We start from the raw sequence: 13,395 nt of genomic DNA, 5'->3' as shown, positions 1-13,395 counted from the left end.
AGCTTTCGAGAAACCTTTTTCTCCACATGATCCTTCTCGAATTTCAGAGTGATTCGCTTGCAATGTGTTTGTCGCCAATTCTCCTTATTAATCGCCTGTATACCCTGTTTCAGATGATTCTCAACGTCATCCTTTAACGGTTTTGTCGGCTTCACAGCTTGTCTGAAACGAGAAAAACGGATCGTTTGGCAAAAAAAAATCTTGGAGCACGACAAAAATTCCGTTACCGAAGACTCTGTCCACGTTGTAATTTGGAGGCGTGACCCGTTAGACGAAGCTCTTTGTTCATTGTCTAAAATTAGTAACAGTAAGGATTTCATTCGAAAATTCGAATGAAACTAATGGAGCTTCTTTGATGGAGAAAAAAGACTATTGAGAAAATTGTTTTGCGCCGACATGCTTTATTTTTTCCTCATTTTTCTCACTTAAAACATCTCTATGTTCCTTTTGTAATCTAGGAAAGAAAAAGAAGAGAAAAGGAAGCGAAAAGGAAGAATTTAGAAAGAAAATAAGGGAATTGATAGTTCTTTCCCAAAAGAATCCGATTCCAACTTTTTTGTTCTACTTTTTACAGATTTATTTGGACCTAAAATTGATCCATCCATTCCTATCCACAATAACTTCTCGTCCACAACATTTTCGCTCACAATTCATACACATTTTCGCTACTTTTTTCACACAGGTGTAGGAAATGTGAATTTTTCCCAGCTCCTGGATCTGAAGTTCAACATAGTCACCGAACAAAACGTTTTAGAACGTATTGCGGATTCGGGTCACGTCTCATTACTTTCTGAACAATACGAGCACGGATGAGTTCAAACGTACCAGTCTGGCTTGTGGATGAGCAGTAGCTTGCTTATTCTTCGCTTCCACAACCAAATAGGTGTCCACATGGTGTTCTGCCAAATACTTGGATCGTTCCTCACCATGTCCTTCTTCAACGATGTACTCTCCGTTCAGAGAGTCTAACGTGGCCTTTGTGATGTGAACTCTTCTGAACAATTCATGGATATCGTGGTTTAGTGCAATCCGCACTGAGAAAAGGGAACTTACCCCGGCAGACCACCGCTTTCCATGTGATTCGCCAATGTGACATCATCGCTCCATACGTCAAATTGCCATTTTTTCAAACCAAGCACTCCGCAGTGAGCTCGTCCCGAGTGGATCCCGACTCGCATGTTCACGTTTACTCGAGTCATCTCTCGGACAAGCCTTGAAGAAAAACTACTGAAGTCTTCCAATTTTTATTACAATTACTTATTACATTTTTTATTATTTTTATTTTGTAATTAAATTTAATTCCTTGCACTGAGGAATTCTTTACTAATTATTTAAATATTACTAACTATATTTAATTCGATTTTGATTAATTTTTAAAACTTCTTATATTACTAACTATATTTCAAAATTATAATTATTATTATTAATTACTAATTATTTGAGACCAATAGAAGGTGTTTCAATCGATTTCCCTGAAAATCAATGAGAATCAGAGTAGGAAAATAAATGACAAAATAAACCAAAATAAAGAAGGGGAAACGTAATTAATGAAGACTAGTGCACGTTCCATCTAGTAAAAGACATCAGAGGAAGTCAATGAATTTGTACCGACAGAAGGAATTTCAATCAATGAGGATTTCCCTGAAAATTAGTGAGAATCAGAGGAATTAATTTGGACAAAATTAAAAAAGGATAAAGTCACTGGCGTATCAATCCACTTGGGATGCGTCAACGTGTTTAACTGGAATTCGTAATCGATGAGGTTTTGGAACGCGTGTTCGCCTATACAATGACTTGCAGGGGCCAGCCGATGATCAAGTCAGTGTTTTTATCCTCCCTGACAAGTCCGGAGCCAATTTATCGACCCCGAAGGGATGAAAGGTTTGGTTTGCATTAGGGCGGTTTTGAACCTTCGACCGTGTGGCTACAACGGACCTCTAACCGACTGCGTCACACCCGCCCCTATTTGGACAAAATTAGCTGATGAAATAAACCAAAACAAAAAAGGGAGCGTAATATATCAGAGTTAGTGCACGTGCCAAGCACTCAGAAGAAGTCAAAGACTCAAAAAAGGACATCAATTGTAAAAAAGAAAAAAAAAATAGAAAATATCAATTGCTATGTCACGAAATTCCCTCACTTGATTGTTTCGATCATGTCGAGACCCATTTCAACCGTACACGCTGCATGATAATGGTTGACATCAGGAAGTCCACTGACACAGTAGTAACAATCACCAAGAATCTGAAAACGTTTAATGAAACTGAAAATATTTAGATATTTGTATTTATTTAAATATTTAGATAATACAAATATTTAGTAATGTAGTTTTTTTTCTTTGCAAAGTTTTCCAGACAAGATCCATTTTTTCGAGCCTGCAGGAAAAAGTTGCAACGTTCTCCCAAAACTATCATATTTTTGATGTGCACACGTTATTGCCACGTTTGCAGATAAAATTCTCATTAAAAAGTGGATTTTTTAAACAAAAAAAAACAATTGCGGAAATATGGATTCGTTTACTGTACACTAGTTCAATGTTGTTTTTTTAGCAACGCAAAACTTCCAAACAAAATAACAATGACATAATAACAATAACAAGCAAAATAGAAAGTTTTAATAACTCCACAAAGTAGGAAAAAATTTGAAGAATTTCCAACACCTTGATTCGCATGCAATTATGCTGTGCAGCTAAGGCGTCGAACCTTGCAAATAACTCGTTCAGCATCAATACCAGTTCTTCTGCAGTATATTCAGAGGCTAGATTGGTGAATCCACAAATATCAGCGAATAGAATGCTGGAAACGGTGGAATTTTCGTGAGCAATGTACATCAAATTTCATCTGATTCCTTGAGACCTAAATTGGACAAATTTCCTAAGAAATGAACCTGATATTCTCATGTTTCTTGATATAGATCCTATGAAATAAACCCTCCTCACTTTTGTCCATATGACTTTTCACCTGAAAAGAAGAGTACGGTAAGCCCAACGTTCCCAAAGAGACGTTTCCAGACCATAGGGGATTTCTCGAACATTTTCGTATCAAGTTGAAAACCTCATAGGCTATGTGTTTCGGGAGTACGGAGAGTAGAATCTTCTCCTGTTTGTCCATCTCACGAACGAGCATCATCCTGGTTTCCACGAATTTTCTGAAAAAAAAAGAATCATCATTTCCCCTTCCAGAAAAGTGAATTTTCGGGAGTGATTTTACTTTGAGTGCAGAACATGACACAGCAAAAACATGGAGAAGTCCGAAATTTCCACACTTTTTGTTGTGATATTGTGAAAAAGACAGCAAAAACGATGAAAACAGTCCACACAGTCTAAACCAAGCCTTGCACGGCAATCCGATGAGGCAGGTCAGCTTTGTTATCAGACAAGTCCGGCAGCAATTTACCAACCCGAAGGGATGAAAGGCTTCGTGAGCACCGGGGTGGATTCGAACCTCCGATCGATCGTGCAGCCACAGTGGAACCTCTTGCCGACTGCGCTACACCCACCCTTACATCCGTCTTGGGTAGCACAATCATGACAACACGTGTGTTTGCAGATCAGAAGCGAGAATTTCAATCATGCTGTTGGAGACAAGGGAAAGGAAGGAGAAAGAAAGAGAGAGGAAATAAGTGGTAACGACGGAATTAGTCACGGTAGTAACTGAATGTGTAGTTGTTTTTTTAATGCCTCCAACCTGAAAAAGCCATTTCTAAGCTGTCATTTCTCAACAGCGCACTAAAAAAGCTCTCCTTCCAGGAACCGAATTTTTTGTTGATGGAGTATACGAATTTTGTTTTCTTAATGTCATCCTCATGGATTTCTTAGCGTTTTTCTTTCAGAAAAATCATTATGGTGCGGGTGAACAAAATGGGAGGGTTAACTGCTAGGATGCTACCAACGGGGAATTTAGCTGGACTCGATCTTACTGAATCCATAAATTTTCTTTGGTGGAGGTTCAGTGTATGGTTTATAATAAGCTTAGGTTTCCTCTTTCCAATAGTACTGACTAATTTTTGTGCTTTTTCGCGTTCGGAGAATTTTTTCCTTGCAACTTCCACCACAAATTTTGTAATTTGTGCCCTAAGAAAAGATTTCATGGAATTGGAAGAGAAGAGGCTGAAGCTTCTTGCTTCCGGACCGCAGTTGCACTCCCTTTCGTCCATTAGTTACAATTCATAAAATTTTAAGGCAGACGCGTACCTCGTTTCCCGGAATGTCTTTCTCTGCACTAACTCCAACGGATAAAACACGAGAAATCCAACGATGTTGATGGCGAGAAAGAGGATCGCATGTGAGATAAGCTAGAAACAACGTGAGTCAAATTTAAAATGCCATAATCAGTTGATAGAAAATATTTTTCTGTACGAGAACTCACTAACGTTCCATTTGCACTGTTAATCAGTTGTATGGAGAGACCAGTTGCTGAAATGACCGCCGCTGCCAATGCCTAAAGCAAAAGAGTGACGTAAATTTGGAAAGGAGCGGACGGTACGGTAAGATGATACTTACCGTAGGAAGAAGAGGTAGTGGGAGTAGAGTATAGCAAAGAAATAGTATTAAAAGTGTCAATGATGAGTGTACGATGTAAGGAGCACATGCGAGAAGCACCTGAAGTATGGATTTGACTAGTTGGAATTGGCTTCAGAAATTGGTAGTGAAATATTACAATTTTCCAGTACACCATACTGCAGCAAACTGATACATTACGCGATATTAGGGGCCCATCAGGCCGAAGTTCTCCTCATACATTCATATTTTTCCCAAAAAAAGTACTGCTAACAGTTAAAGGGAAGATCAAAAAAATTGCGGATTTATTTAATTAACTAAATTGAATTGAATTAATTTGCCTTATTGATTTGATTTATTTAATATTGATATATTACATTTGATTTATTTAATTTATATGCAAACTCTTGTACTCTCGTCTTATCCATTTTATGATTGTAAAGGAAATGACTTAAAAGAGAAATCACCAAAAACACACTAATGACTGACATTTCAGCAAACTAATCAATAACTATGAAAGCAACTGAGCAGTTAACTAACAAACCAAGGCAAAATGCACACTAATGATTCTATCTCTACTAATGTGGGCTTCAAAATTAGTTTCCAGGACAGACAGAGAAGGTGACTGGACGGACCAGATACCATTCGTTAGATCTCTAGTTAAATATGTATGTATGTCATATCGCAGCTAAGGACCACGATATATTAATAATATTGAATTTGTAATACTTCTGTTTTAGGCACACGAATCTCAAAACTTGATGTGGAAAATCGAGAGGATTTCCTTGGATCCAAGATAAGACGTTGAAAAGGAACGAAAAAAGTGATTAAAGAGGGTTTATTGGTCCGTTGTTAGCTATAATGGACTTTACGATGTCAACCCATAGATATTATGAAGCTCACTCCGCATTTGAGGACAGAGTCGTATCTTAATTTTAGTTTTTGAGGTGCGATTACAATCTCAAAGGGTACGCTGGTAAACGGTAAATAAACACAAAAGTTACATTTATGTTGGCTCAAATTTTGAGAAATGATCTCCGTTCCGGACGAGATCTCCGTCCTTGAAAGGTTCTCTATTATTCAATTCTGGATCTTCCGCAAGATAATAGTGCGTGTTACGAAAACAGCAAATATTTTGAAGAAAAAATTGGAATTCCCTTAATTTTCAACTCATCTCCATAATTATTGACGTCTACTCGATTTACTCATGTTCATTCTGCGATCGAAACAACGTAAATAGTTCACACAAGAAGCTCGAACGTTGTGAGATCAGTTCTCGCTCGTTTGCGCCACCACGTTTACTTCAATTCAGAATCGTTTGAGGTTGATGAACTCATGCCTAGCCTACACATTGAAATCCGAGGGCGAGTCGATGTGTGAAGTCAGTGTTTTTATCCTTCCAGATGAGTTTGGTGCCAATTTGTCGACTCCGAAGCAATAAAAACCTTAGTTGGCGCTAGGACATTTTCGAACCACCGAAAGTGAGTGCGGTGGCGGCGGCACCTCTCACTTACTGCCGCCCATCAAGTGCATGACTTCCCCTTTTCCTTCCAAGATAAAAAATGCTGCTCATGGTTATGAAAAAATAACGTGCTATTGCAATCATAGAAATTTCGCTACCCCATTTTGGTGTATCAGTACACTGTATTAAAAAATACCCTCACCACAGAGCAAACGACGACCACTGACGAGAGCACGTAACAGTTTCCTTTGTGAAAAATCGTCCATCCCAGAACAACAACCTAGAAATTTCCTGGATTTGTCAAAACGCTCATTTGTTATCGGGATGCTTCAGCGATACTTTTTCGATTAGAGAAGAAAACATCGTCTAATTTGGTATTCTATACTACGAACGCCGAAGAATGTCCAAACACTCACATCAATTATAACGAGGAACATCAGCAAGATCCATTCCTGGAGAAGAATTGTGAGCACCGTCTGGGCGGAGCACAACGAGAACAGAAATAACAACGCAAACTGCAATTTTTAACAAGTTTCCTCTCTGGGAATTTTTACTGACAATTCGTATGTGACGGGACGTTACGACGTCAACAGTCAACATTTGGCGCACGCAAAAACACGGAAAACTGCTCGTTAGCTGGGGAAACGCAATAAATTATGGATGAAAAGAAAGAATGATGGAGAAGAAAGACGGAATGGGTATATGTTATTAAGATGAAAACCAGTACGATAGAAGAAGTAGTACCTGCATTCTACCGGCATTTATATGTTGAAAGTAGATCGGATAGAGAGAGTCTTGTCGACATGCCTCCAGGAGCAATGACTCCTCGTCAGTCACCTCGTCCAAGGTGTCCAGCAATTCTGGACTGAAAACCAAGGACATGTTTTGCATCTTGAACAGCATGAAAAATTTTGCATAAAAAATCCAATTCTTGAGATGCGAAAGTAAAAGTAAGAACTGTTGATCTTGTGGGTGCATAACGTTTTTAGAGTAAAACAAATTCGAGCGATAACCCGCAAACACACACCATATTGAGAATGACGGAATGCCAAAATGCCAGTATTGTTATTTATTTATGATGTTTTATTTATTATTTCTTCGCATATCTATGTTTATTTTATTTCTACGCATATCTTATGTCGTATCCTGAATGAAAGGTTCAATAGATACTGTGAAAATTACAGTATTTTCCTGCTCCACCGCTATTTTTGCTCGTCCGGATGACCACAACTTTTCTGCAGTAATGATTTTATGAAAAAAAGGATCTGAAAATAAATACGGAAGACATTAAGACTGCTAACGTATTACTTCAGATAATCGAGATAGAGCCAAGGAAAGAGTTGTCGTTGTCAAGTAGTCTCCAAAACTTCTTATTGAATCGTCGGCAAAGAGAACTTGATTTATGTTTTCTTGTTGTGGCGAGGTTTTGGCAGAATTTTATTAGTGGTTTGACGCTTCGACAAACTCTCCTTTACCAAAACCTTGAAAATGGTTCGAGGTTTTTTGATGCTACGCAAACCCAATTAAATAACTCCCCTCCCCTGCCAAGCCTCAATATTGCATTCAGCTCCGACTCCTTGACAGCTGCGACAAACTGAACTCTTTTGTGAGGTGCGAGCACAGTTGCAATATGATTATGTCTTGGTGAACATCTCGAACGACAGTATTAAGCGATAGCTGCTTCGCAATGGGCTCTACGATTGCCAATGTATGTGGAAATGTTGTTTGTATGTCCATGCGGTAAGGCTGGAGAATGCACGAAGATCGAAGTAATCTACCAGATAGAATACCTAGAAATAGAATACCTAGAAGGAGAAACTGGAGGGATGCTGCATCCGTAAGAACGCGGTGGTTCGGCAGCTCCGCAAGTCGATGAGACTGGTTTGATGACTGGTTTCTAGTATCTATCTATCTATCATACTTAAATCCATGTAATGCTTTTAAGGGGCGGGTGTAGCGCAGTCGGTTAGAGGTTCCGCTGCCTGCACGATCGATCGGAGGTTCGAATCCGTCCTAGTCCTCACCAAGCCTTTCATCCCTCCGGGGTCGATAAATTGGTGCCGGACGTGTCTGGGTGGATAAAAGCCCTGACCTGATCATCGGCTGGCCCCCGCAGGTCATTGTAAAGGCCAGTTGCACGTTCGTAAACCTCAAACGATTTCGAATTAAAGTGAACGTGGAGGCGCATCCCAAGCGGATTGACTAACGCCAGATCCTTTATCCTTTATCCTTTATCGAAACTTGGGAAAAACGAAGATTTTGACGTGACATACATACCACCAGAAAACCTCGTACAATTTTCAAGCCTTTAATAAAGAAGATGTCAGGACACTTGTATAATCTCACCAAAACCTCGTTGGCATAACAAAAAAACACAAACCAACTACGTCAAATCACTTAAAATCGTAATCACATTTTTTTATAGGGAATTTTCGTTGCCTTGTCTTTACAGCGTAGTGAATATGCGGATAACATTATTATTTATGTATGTATTATCACGCATGCACACCTTGGCATGTTCCTGCGATAACTGCGCCCGACAAATCCTAGAAAATGCGGCACAACCCTTTCCGGCAGTGATGCCATAAACATGCACGAATTACTACGAAGAGCTCGGTCAATCTTTGGTCTCAGGTTAGAACGAAAAAACGAACTTGAACGTAACATCCCTTCCGTTCTTGGATATTCGTTGTTCGAAAAGGCTCTATTTTAATCACATCGGAGCAATTTATAGTCTTTTTTCACTTTTTGCCCAAGTTAGCTATTAAACCAATATAGAAAAGGTGGAGATTTTTACTCTAAAAGTTGCAATCAAGTTTTCATCTTCTTTTCAGAAATAGAAAACCTAATGTTCAATTATTATAACTTTAACCACAAGTGATTCTAGAACTATGATCTGTGAAATTGCGCGCAGCATCAAAAATCATAATCGACAAATTGTCCATTTAGAGGTAATTGAGTTAAAGAACACATGAAAATGACTTTCGAAAGGAAAATTAAATTCATTTCAATATTCATGGACAAAGAAAAGTGTTGCAATTAGATGTATGCAACATCGTTTTATACTCCTATATTCCTCCTCCTTCTCCTATTCCTTTTCACGAGTTCACATTTCATTCTACTTTTCTGTTTTGTTTTGGAAAAAGTACATATGATGCTGGACCTTTAAAAGTATTCAGAACCTGGAACTACTACGGATAAATCCTTAGGGAAAAATTATTTGATAATGGATATCCTCGTAGAGACTTATTCATGGTGGCAATGCCTTGATGAGAGAATGCGTCAAGCCCTAAGAATAGGGATAGAGCGGAAGGATAAAATGCGTTCGAGATAATGGGAACGAACAATTTCAGAGAGCATTCTGAGGTTCAAATATCAAAAATATATATTCCAAATTACGAATAGAACATCCAAGCTGCCTGGAAATCAAGTGGTAAAACAGGTGAGCAGAAACCATCAAAATGTGGATTGCAATTCGAAAAAATTCGTAAGTTTGAAAGTCCAAAAAAAAAACAAATAGAAAACAAAAAACACCAAGACCATTTTGTCCCATTTTACGATTTTCAAACTGCACCTTTGAGAATTAAAACGGGAACATTCCGAAAGCATAGCTGAAAATGGATTTGTTTTCTGGAATTTCAGTGTGATCGAATGTGAGATTTATAGAATAACATGGCTCAAAATTCAACTTTTTCCCTAGACGTATTCTGAAAACTTATATAGAGAGTATTGTAGTATGGACGACAAAATATGGACAACCTTAAATATTCTACTTAAGATAGAAAAGAAAAACATGCTTACCTAAATTCATCCTTGTTCAACTTCCCCCGTAACGGTTCCAACGTATCTGGCCGTCCCATTTCGAGACTCTAAAAGCATAAATTGATTATCAAATTCCTTGGAAAATTCTGAAAAGTTACTTGATTGAATAGCCGATAATTAAGAAGCGCTTTAAAAAACTGTGACTCTGTTTTCGCTTCGGATTTGGATTTATGGTCACTGAAAGGAAAAAAGGCCCGCTCACATTCGGAGAACATCTGTTCTAGACAAATTTAAGGCTGTCTTAAAAGCTTTTCAAAATCACGCTCCTTATTTCTTTTAGCTATCATTTTCCTGATGAGTTCTCCAGAAATGCGCATTTCTCGCCGGAAATCACTTTTTAGAGAAGAAAGGGGAAAGAAATCATAATAGATGGACTTCATCCCTATCGTGCAGTTGACTATTAGTGAAAAAAAAGAAAATGTCTTGGAAAATTTTTCAGGACCTAGTTGAATTCCATAAATATGACTTAATTAATTGATAACATTCTGATACTTGTGAGAAGCGGAGCATGAAAATATGAATATGACCAGAAAAATGAATATATGAAAAAGTATAAATATGAGAATATGAATATGACCTACAGTATATCGTGAAAAGGGATACAGTACTGAGGGAAGATGAGGAAGCTTACTCTGTAATTGTAACCCTTACTGCTGGCATTGAGCAACCGAAGAGGTAGAGAGGTTTCACGTCGCATATGGATAGCAACACGCTGGCTGGCGGATCACCCGGAAAACTGCACAAAAACATGGGCGGGATCTAATTGCTCGGATGACGACATCCACTGCAGCTGAGTCGACCTTTTCGTACGAAATCAGCCGGATATCAAAGAAATGTGCGGCAGGATCTCATGGCAAAATCCAAAGCTATGACAAAATTTCGAGAACTCTTTGAAGAAGATTCCAGAAGACAATGGAATAACATTGAAATGCGTGCCAGGTTTTTGTTTTTTTTTTCTCCTCGGAAAATATGAGAAGAATTTCAATTAGAAACGAGCATAAATACATGAGATACACGCTTTGCAAGCTACTATTAGACAATTCTTTGGGACTAGCCGAGCGGAAAAAAAGCAAGCAGACTAGATTATTATGTGCGCTCATAAATTCCCTACGGATTCAGTTGTACAGTCTAACGAATTTTTCATTTCCAAGTAAAATAAAGCAATATTTCGTTTAATACGCACGATCCTTACATTAAGATGTGAGTGCATATATATTTGCAAGAAGCTTTTCTTTAACTACCTTTATTTCCCGACATAAGAGAAGAGAAGAACTACTTTTATTTCCCAACGTCAACATTTATGTTCGACTAATGGAGAAGTTTTACGATAATGGAATAGTAGAAGAACTCAAATCACTCAGAATCCTTTCATAGCTCAGATGAGCTAATCAAACTCTTTGATTTGATTGATTTACGTCATATCGACTGAAAATCGTTTTTTTCAGTTCAGAAAATTTTTTTTTGAAGTTTTTCAGAAACTAACAGTTCGGCAAGAAAGACTAAAATCTCTCCACCTTCAATGAACTGGTGAATGTATTGAAATCAAGGTGCTAGGAGTTCTTTTCTTGTAGAACTATTATTCGGCTAGTAGCGATTGTCGGGGAACGAATAAAATTTACTAGGTCGTCAGTAGAAAAGTAATTGCATAGAAACCGTTATACATACGAAAAATGAAATGTCATGTTGTTCTTATGAAGATACCAACAAAAGAAAAACCATTGAGGATTTAAGGATTTTGTTTAACTAATGATGCTTATAACTGTGAAAAGAACGTGGTAAAGCGGAACAAAATCCACAGCTAGTGGTAGTAAAATTTGGTGGTGCAAAACACAAAACACAAAAACATGCAGAAATCCAGAAAAAACCACTATCACAACTAGAAAATTTATTCCAGGTAGAATACTGCGCTACTGGCGGAGCAATAATTAAGGAATAGGCAACAAACGTCACCTAAGTGTAAGAGATAAATGTGTTTCGCTATTATTCATTGTGATATCGGGGAATTTTCATGATTTCCGCTGCGAGCTCTGAGCACTGTTTTGAAAACATCGCAAAGTGAAATGCAAAGCAGAGAAATTCAAAAATCCAAGCCGATAAATGAATCCGTGCCAGGAGAAAAGAATAAATTCATGTTCATCCTAGTCATTTTATGATGACTATGACAAGTAACACTGTCATTGTGCTTATGGTCGCACAAGATGTACTCGTATAATTTGTTGCCCCGAGCAACATGCGTCAGTTATTCATTTATTTATCCACTACAAACATTATGTAATGCTTCAGAGAAGACTATGAATAAATTCAAAATTTCACAGGACATTAAACTGCTTAACAGTAATGATTTATTATTTTCCATATTTTACGGCTTTTATTTTTTATTATTTTCCATATTGTACGGCTCTACTGAAGAAAACGATTTATTATTTTCATTTTATGATTATTAATCGCAAGTTATTATTGGAACATGAGAACGAAAGTATCCGTCTAAATATGTACACTGTTATATTTCAGGATTTTTCGTATATTTCCTAGTATTTCTCCCTATTTTCAGAGATTTTAAAGAAGAACACGAAGAACATCCCATTAATTATTCGCTCATCTTCGAGCAAAAGGACTGTGGTCAAAGCAGAAGGTGCTTTAATCGCGGCGGTCGCGTCGCGGCTCTACGAGTTAAAATACACCTTTGTGCGCCTTATTTCAACAATTTGCGGAACTTTTTGAAGAGGTTCTGACTATTTGTAAATAGGAAGGATCTCAGCCCTTCGTATTTGCATACCTTTTGATATATTGCCCCTCAAACTTCTGAAAAACCATTCCAATTATTTCTAGGACGGTGCAATTTGTTAGAAAAACTGAGGTTAAAAAACATGAAAATGGGAAAGAAATAACGAATGAAAAAAGAGAGCTTAGATTGTGGACTGGAGGAGCGCCCAGCCCCGTTCATATTCGCGTTGATTTATTGTCTCTATAAAGGCTTTGTAGGATGTTTGTGATGTTTACTTATATGAGACTTCATGGGCAAAAGAGCAGAAGATACTTTGAGTGGTTCCTCATCCGATGCAGCTCTTTCCTTATCGCTTGTTCCTTTCTCAGTTTCTGTCATTTTCATTGACCCTTCTAGATCGAAACCCAAAGCGCTAGGAAAAAGACAAAAAAAAAACAGGAAAAGTAAATAAAAAAGGTGGCAGAAAATAGATGAAAATAGCATAACTTGCGATCTGTACAGGAATTTTTTTGCTCTTTTCAGCTTTACAAAAAACACAGAATTTATAACGGATGGAACTTCAGAGAGATTCGCGTTCCCTGGAAAAGAATCGCTGGCTTTTCAGTGCTAAACACAAATTTTGTACTAATTTCAATTTATAAATGTCTTTGAAACAATTTTAACTATGATAACCGACTAGCAATGAATAATTAATGAATAACTATTCGATCTCTAACTGATTTTGTTAGTGATTTTATCGAACATTAATCGCTTTCATTTGAACATTGAACAAAACATGGATCATCAGATACAACTCCCTGAAACCCGAAGAGATCCTGATTAAAGCCCTGAAAATAAAGACCAAAAAGCGGGGCCACGAGTCAGAAATGGGATCTTAGCGGCACACAC

General features: G+C 37.8%; 1 protein-coding gene across 4 annotated transcripts in view; it reads right to left on the bottom strand.

Annotated features, from left to right (window-relative positions):
• The window catches only part of RB195_008202 (uncharacterized protein), a gene marked incomplete at both ends in the record, with an annotated part of 44,238 nt that overhangs the window by 5,644 nt on the left and 25,199 nt on the right, over positions 1 to 13,395 (bottom strand). For all 4 annotated transcript variants that reach the window (XM_064194599.1, XM_064194601.1, XM_064194600.1 and 1 more), the window contains 15 exons: positions 15 to 162; positions 228 to 292; positions 826 to 994; positions 1,054 to 1,212; positions 2,141 to 2,244; positions 2,660 to 2,795; positions 2,887 to 2,960; positions 3,054 to 3,147; positions 4,193 to 4,293; positions 4,368 to 4,439; positions 4,502 to 4,600; positions 6,163 to 6,240; positions 6,377 to 6,475; positions 6,705 to 6,825; positions 9,762 to 9,829. In XM_064194599.1, the coding sequence (XP_064045742.1) occupies positions 15 to 162; positions 228 to 292; positions 826 to 994; positions 1,054 to 1,212; positions 2,141 to 2,244; positions 2,660 to 2,795; positions 2,887 to 2,960; positions 3,054 to 3,147; positions 4,193 to 4,293; positions 4,368 to 4,439; positions 4,502 to 4,600; positions 6,163 to 6,240; positions 6,377 to 6,475; positions 6,705 to 6,825; positions 9,762 to 9,829 (1,587 nt within the window). The remainder of the gene's footprint in view (positions 1 to 14; positions 163 to 227; positions 293 to 825; positions 995 to 1,053; positions 1,213 to 2,140; positions 2,245 to 2,659; positions 2,796 to 2,886; positions 2,961 to 3,053; positions 3,148 to 4,192; positions 4,294 to 4,367; positions 4,440 to 4,501; positions 4,601 to 6,162; positions 6,241 to 6,376; positions 6,476 to 6,704; positions 6,826 to 9,761; positions 9,830 to 13,395) is intronic.

Source organism: Necator americanus, chromosome III (assembly GCF_031761385.1).
Source record: "Necator americanus strain Aroian chromosome III, whole genome shotgun sequence".
Lineage (NCBI taxonomy): Eukaryota > Metazoa > Nematoda > Chromadorea > Rhabditida > Ancylostomatidae > Necator > Necator americanus.
This window is presented reverse-complemented; position numbering and strand designations above follow the sequence as displayed.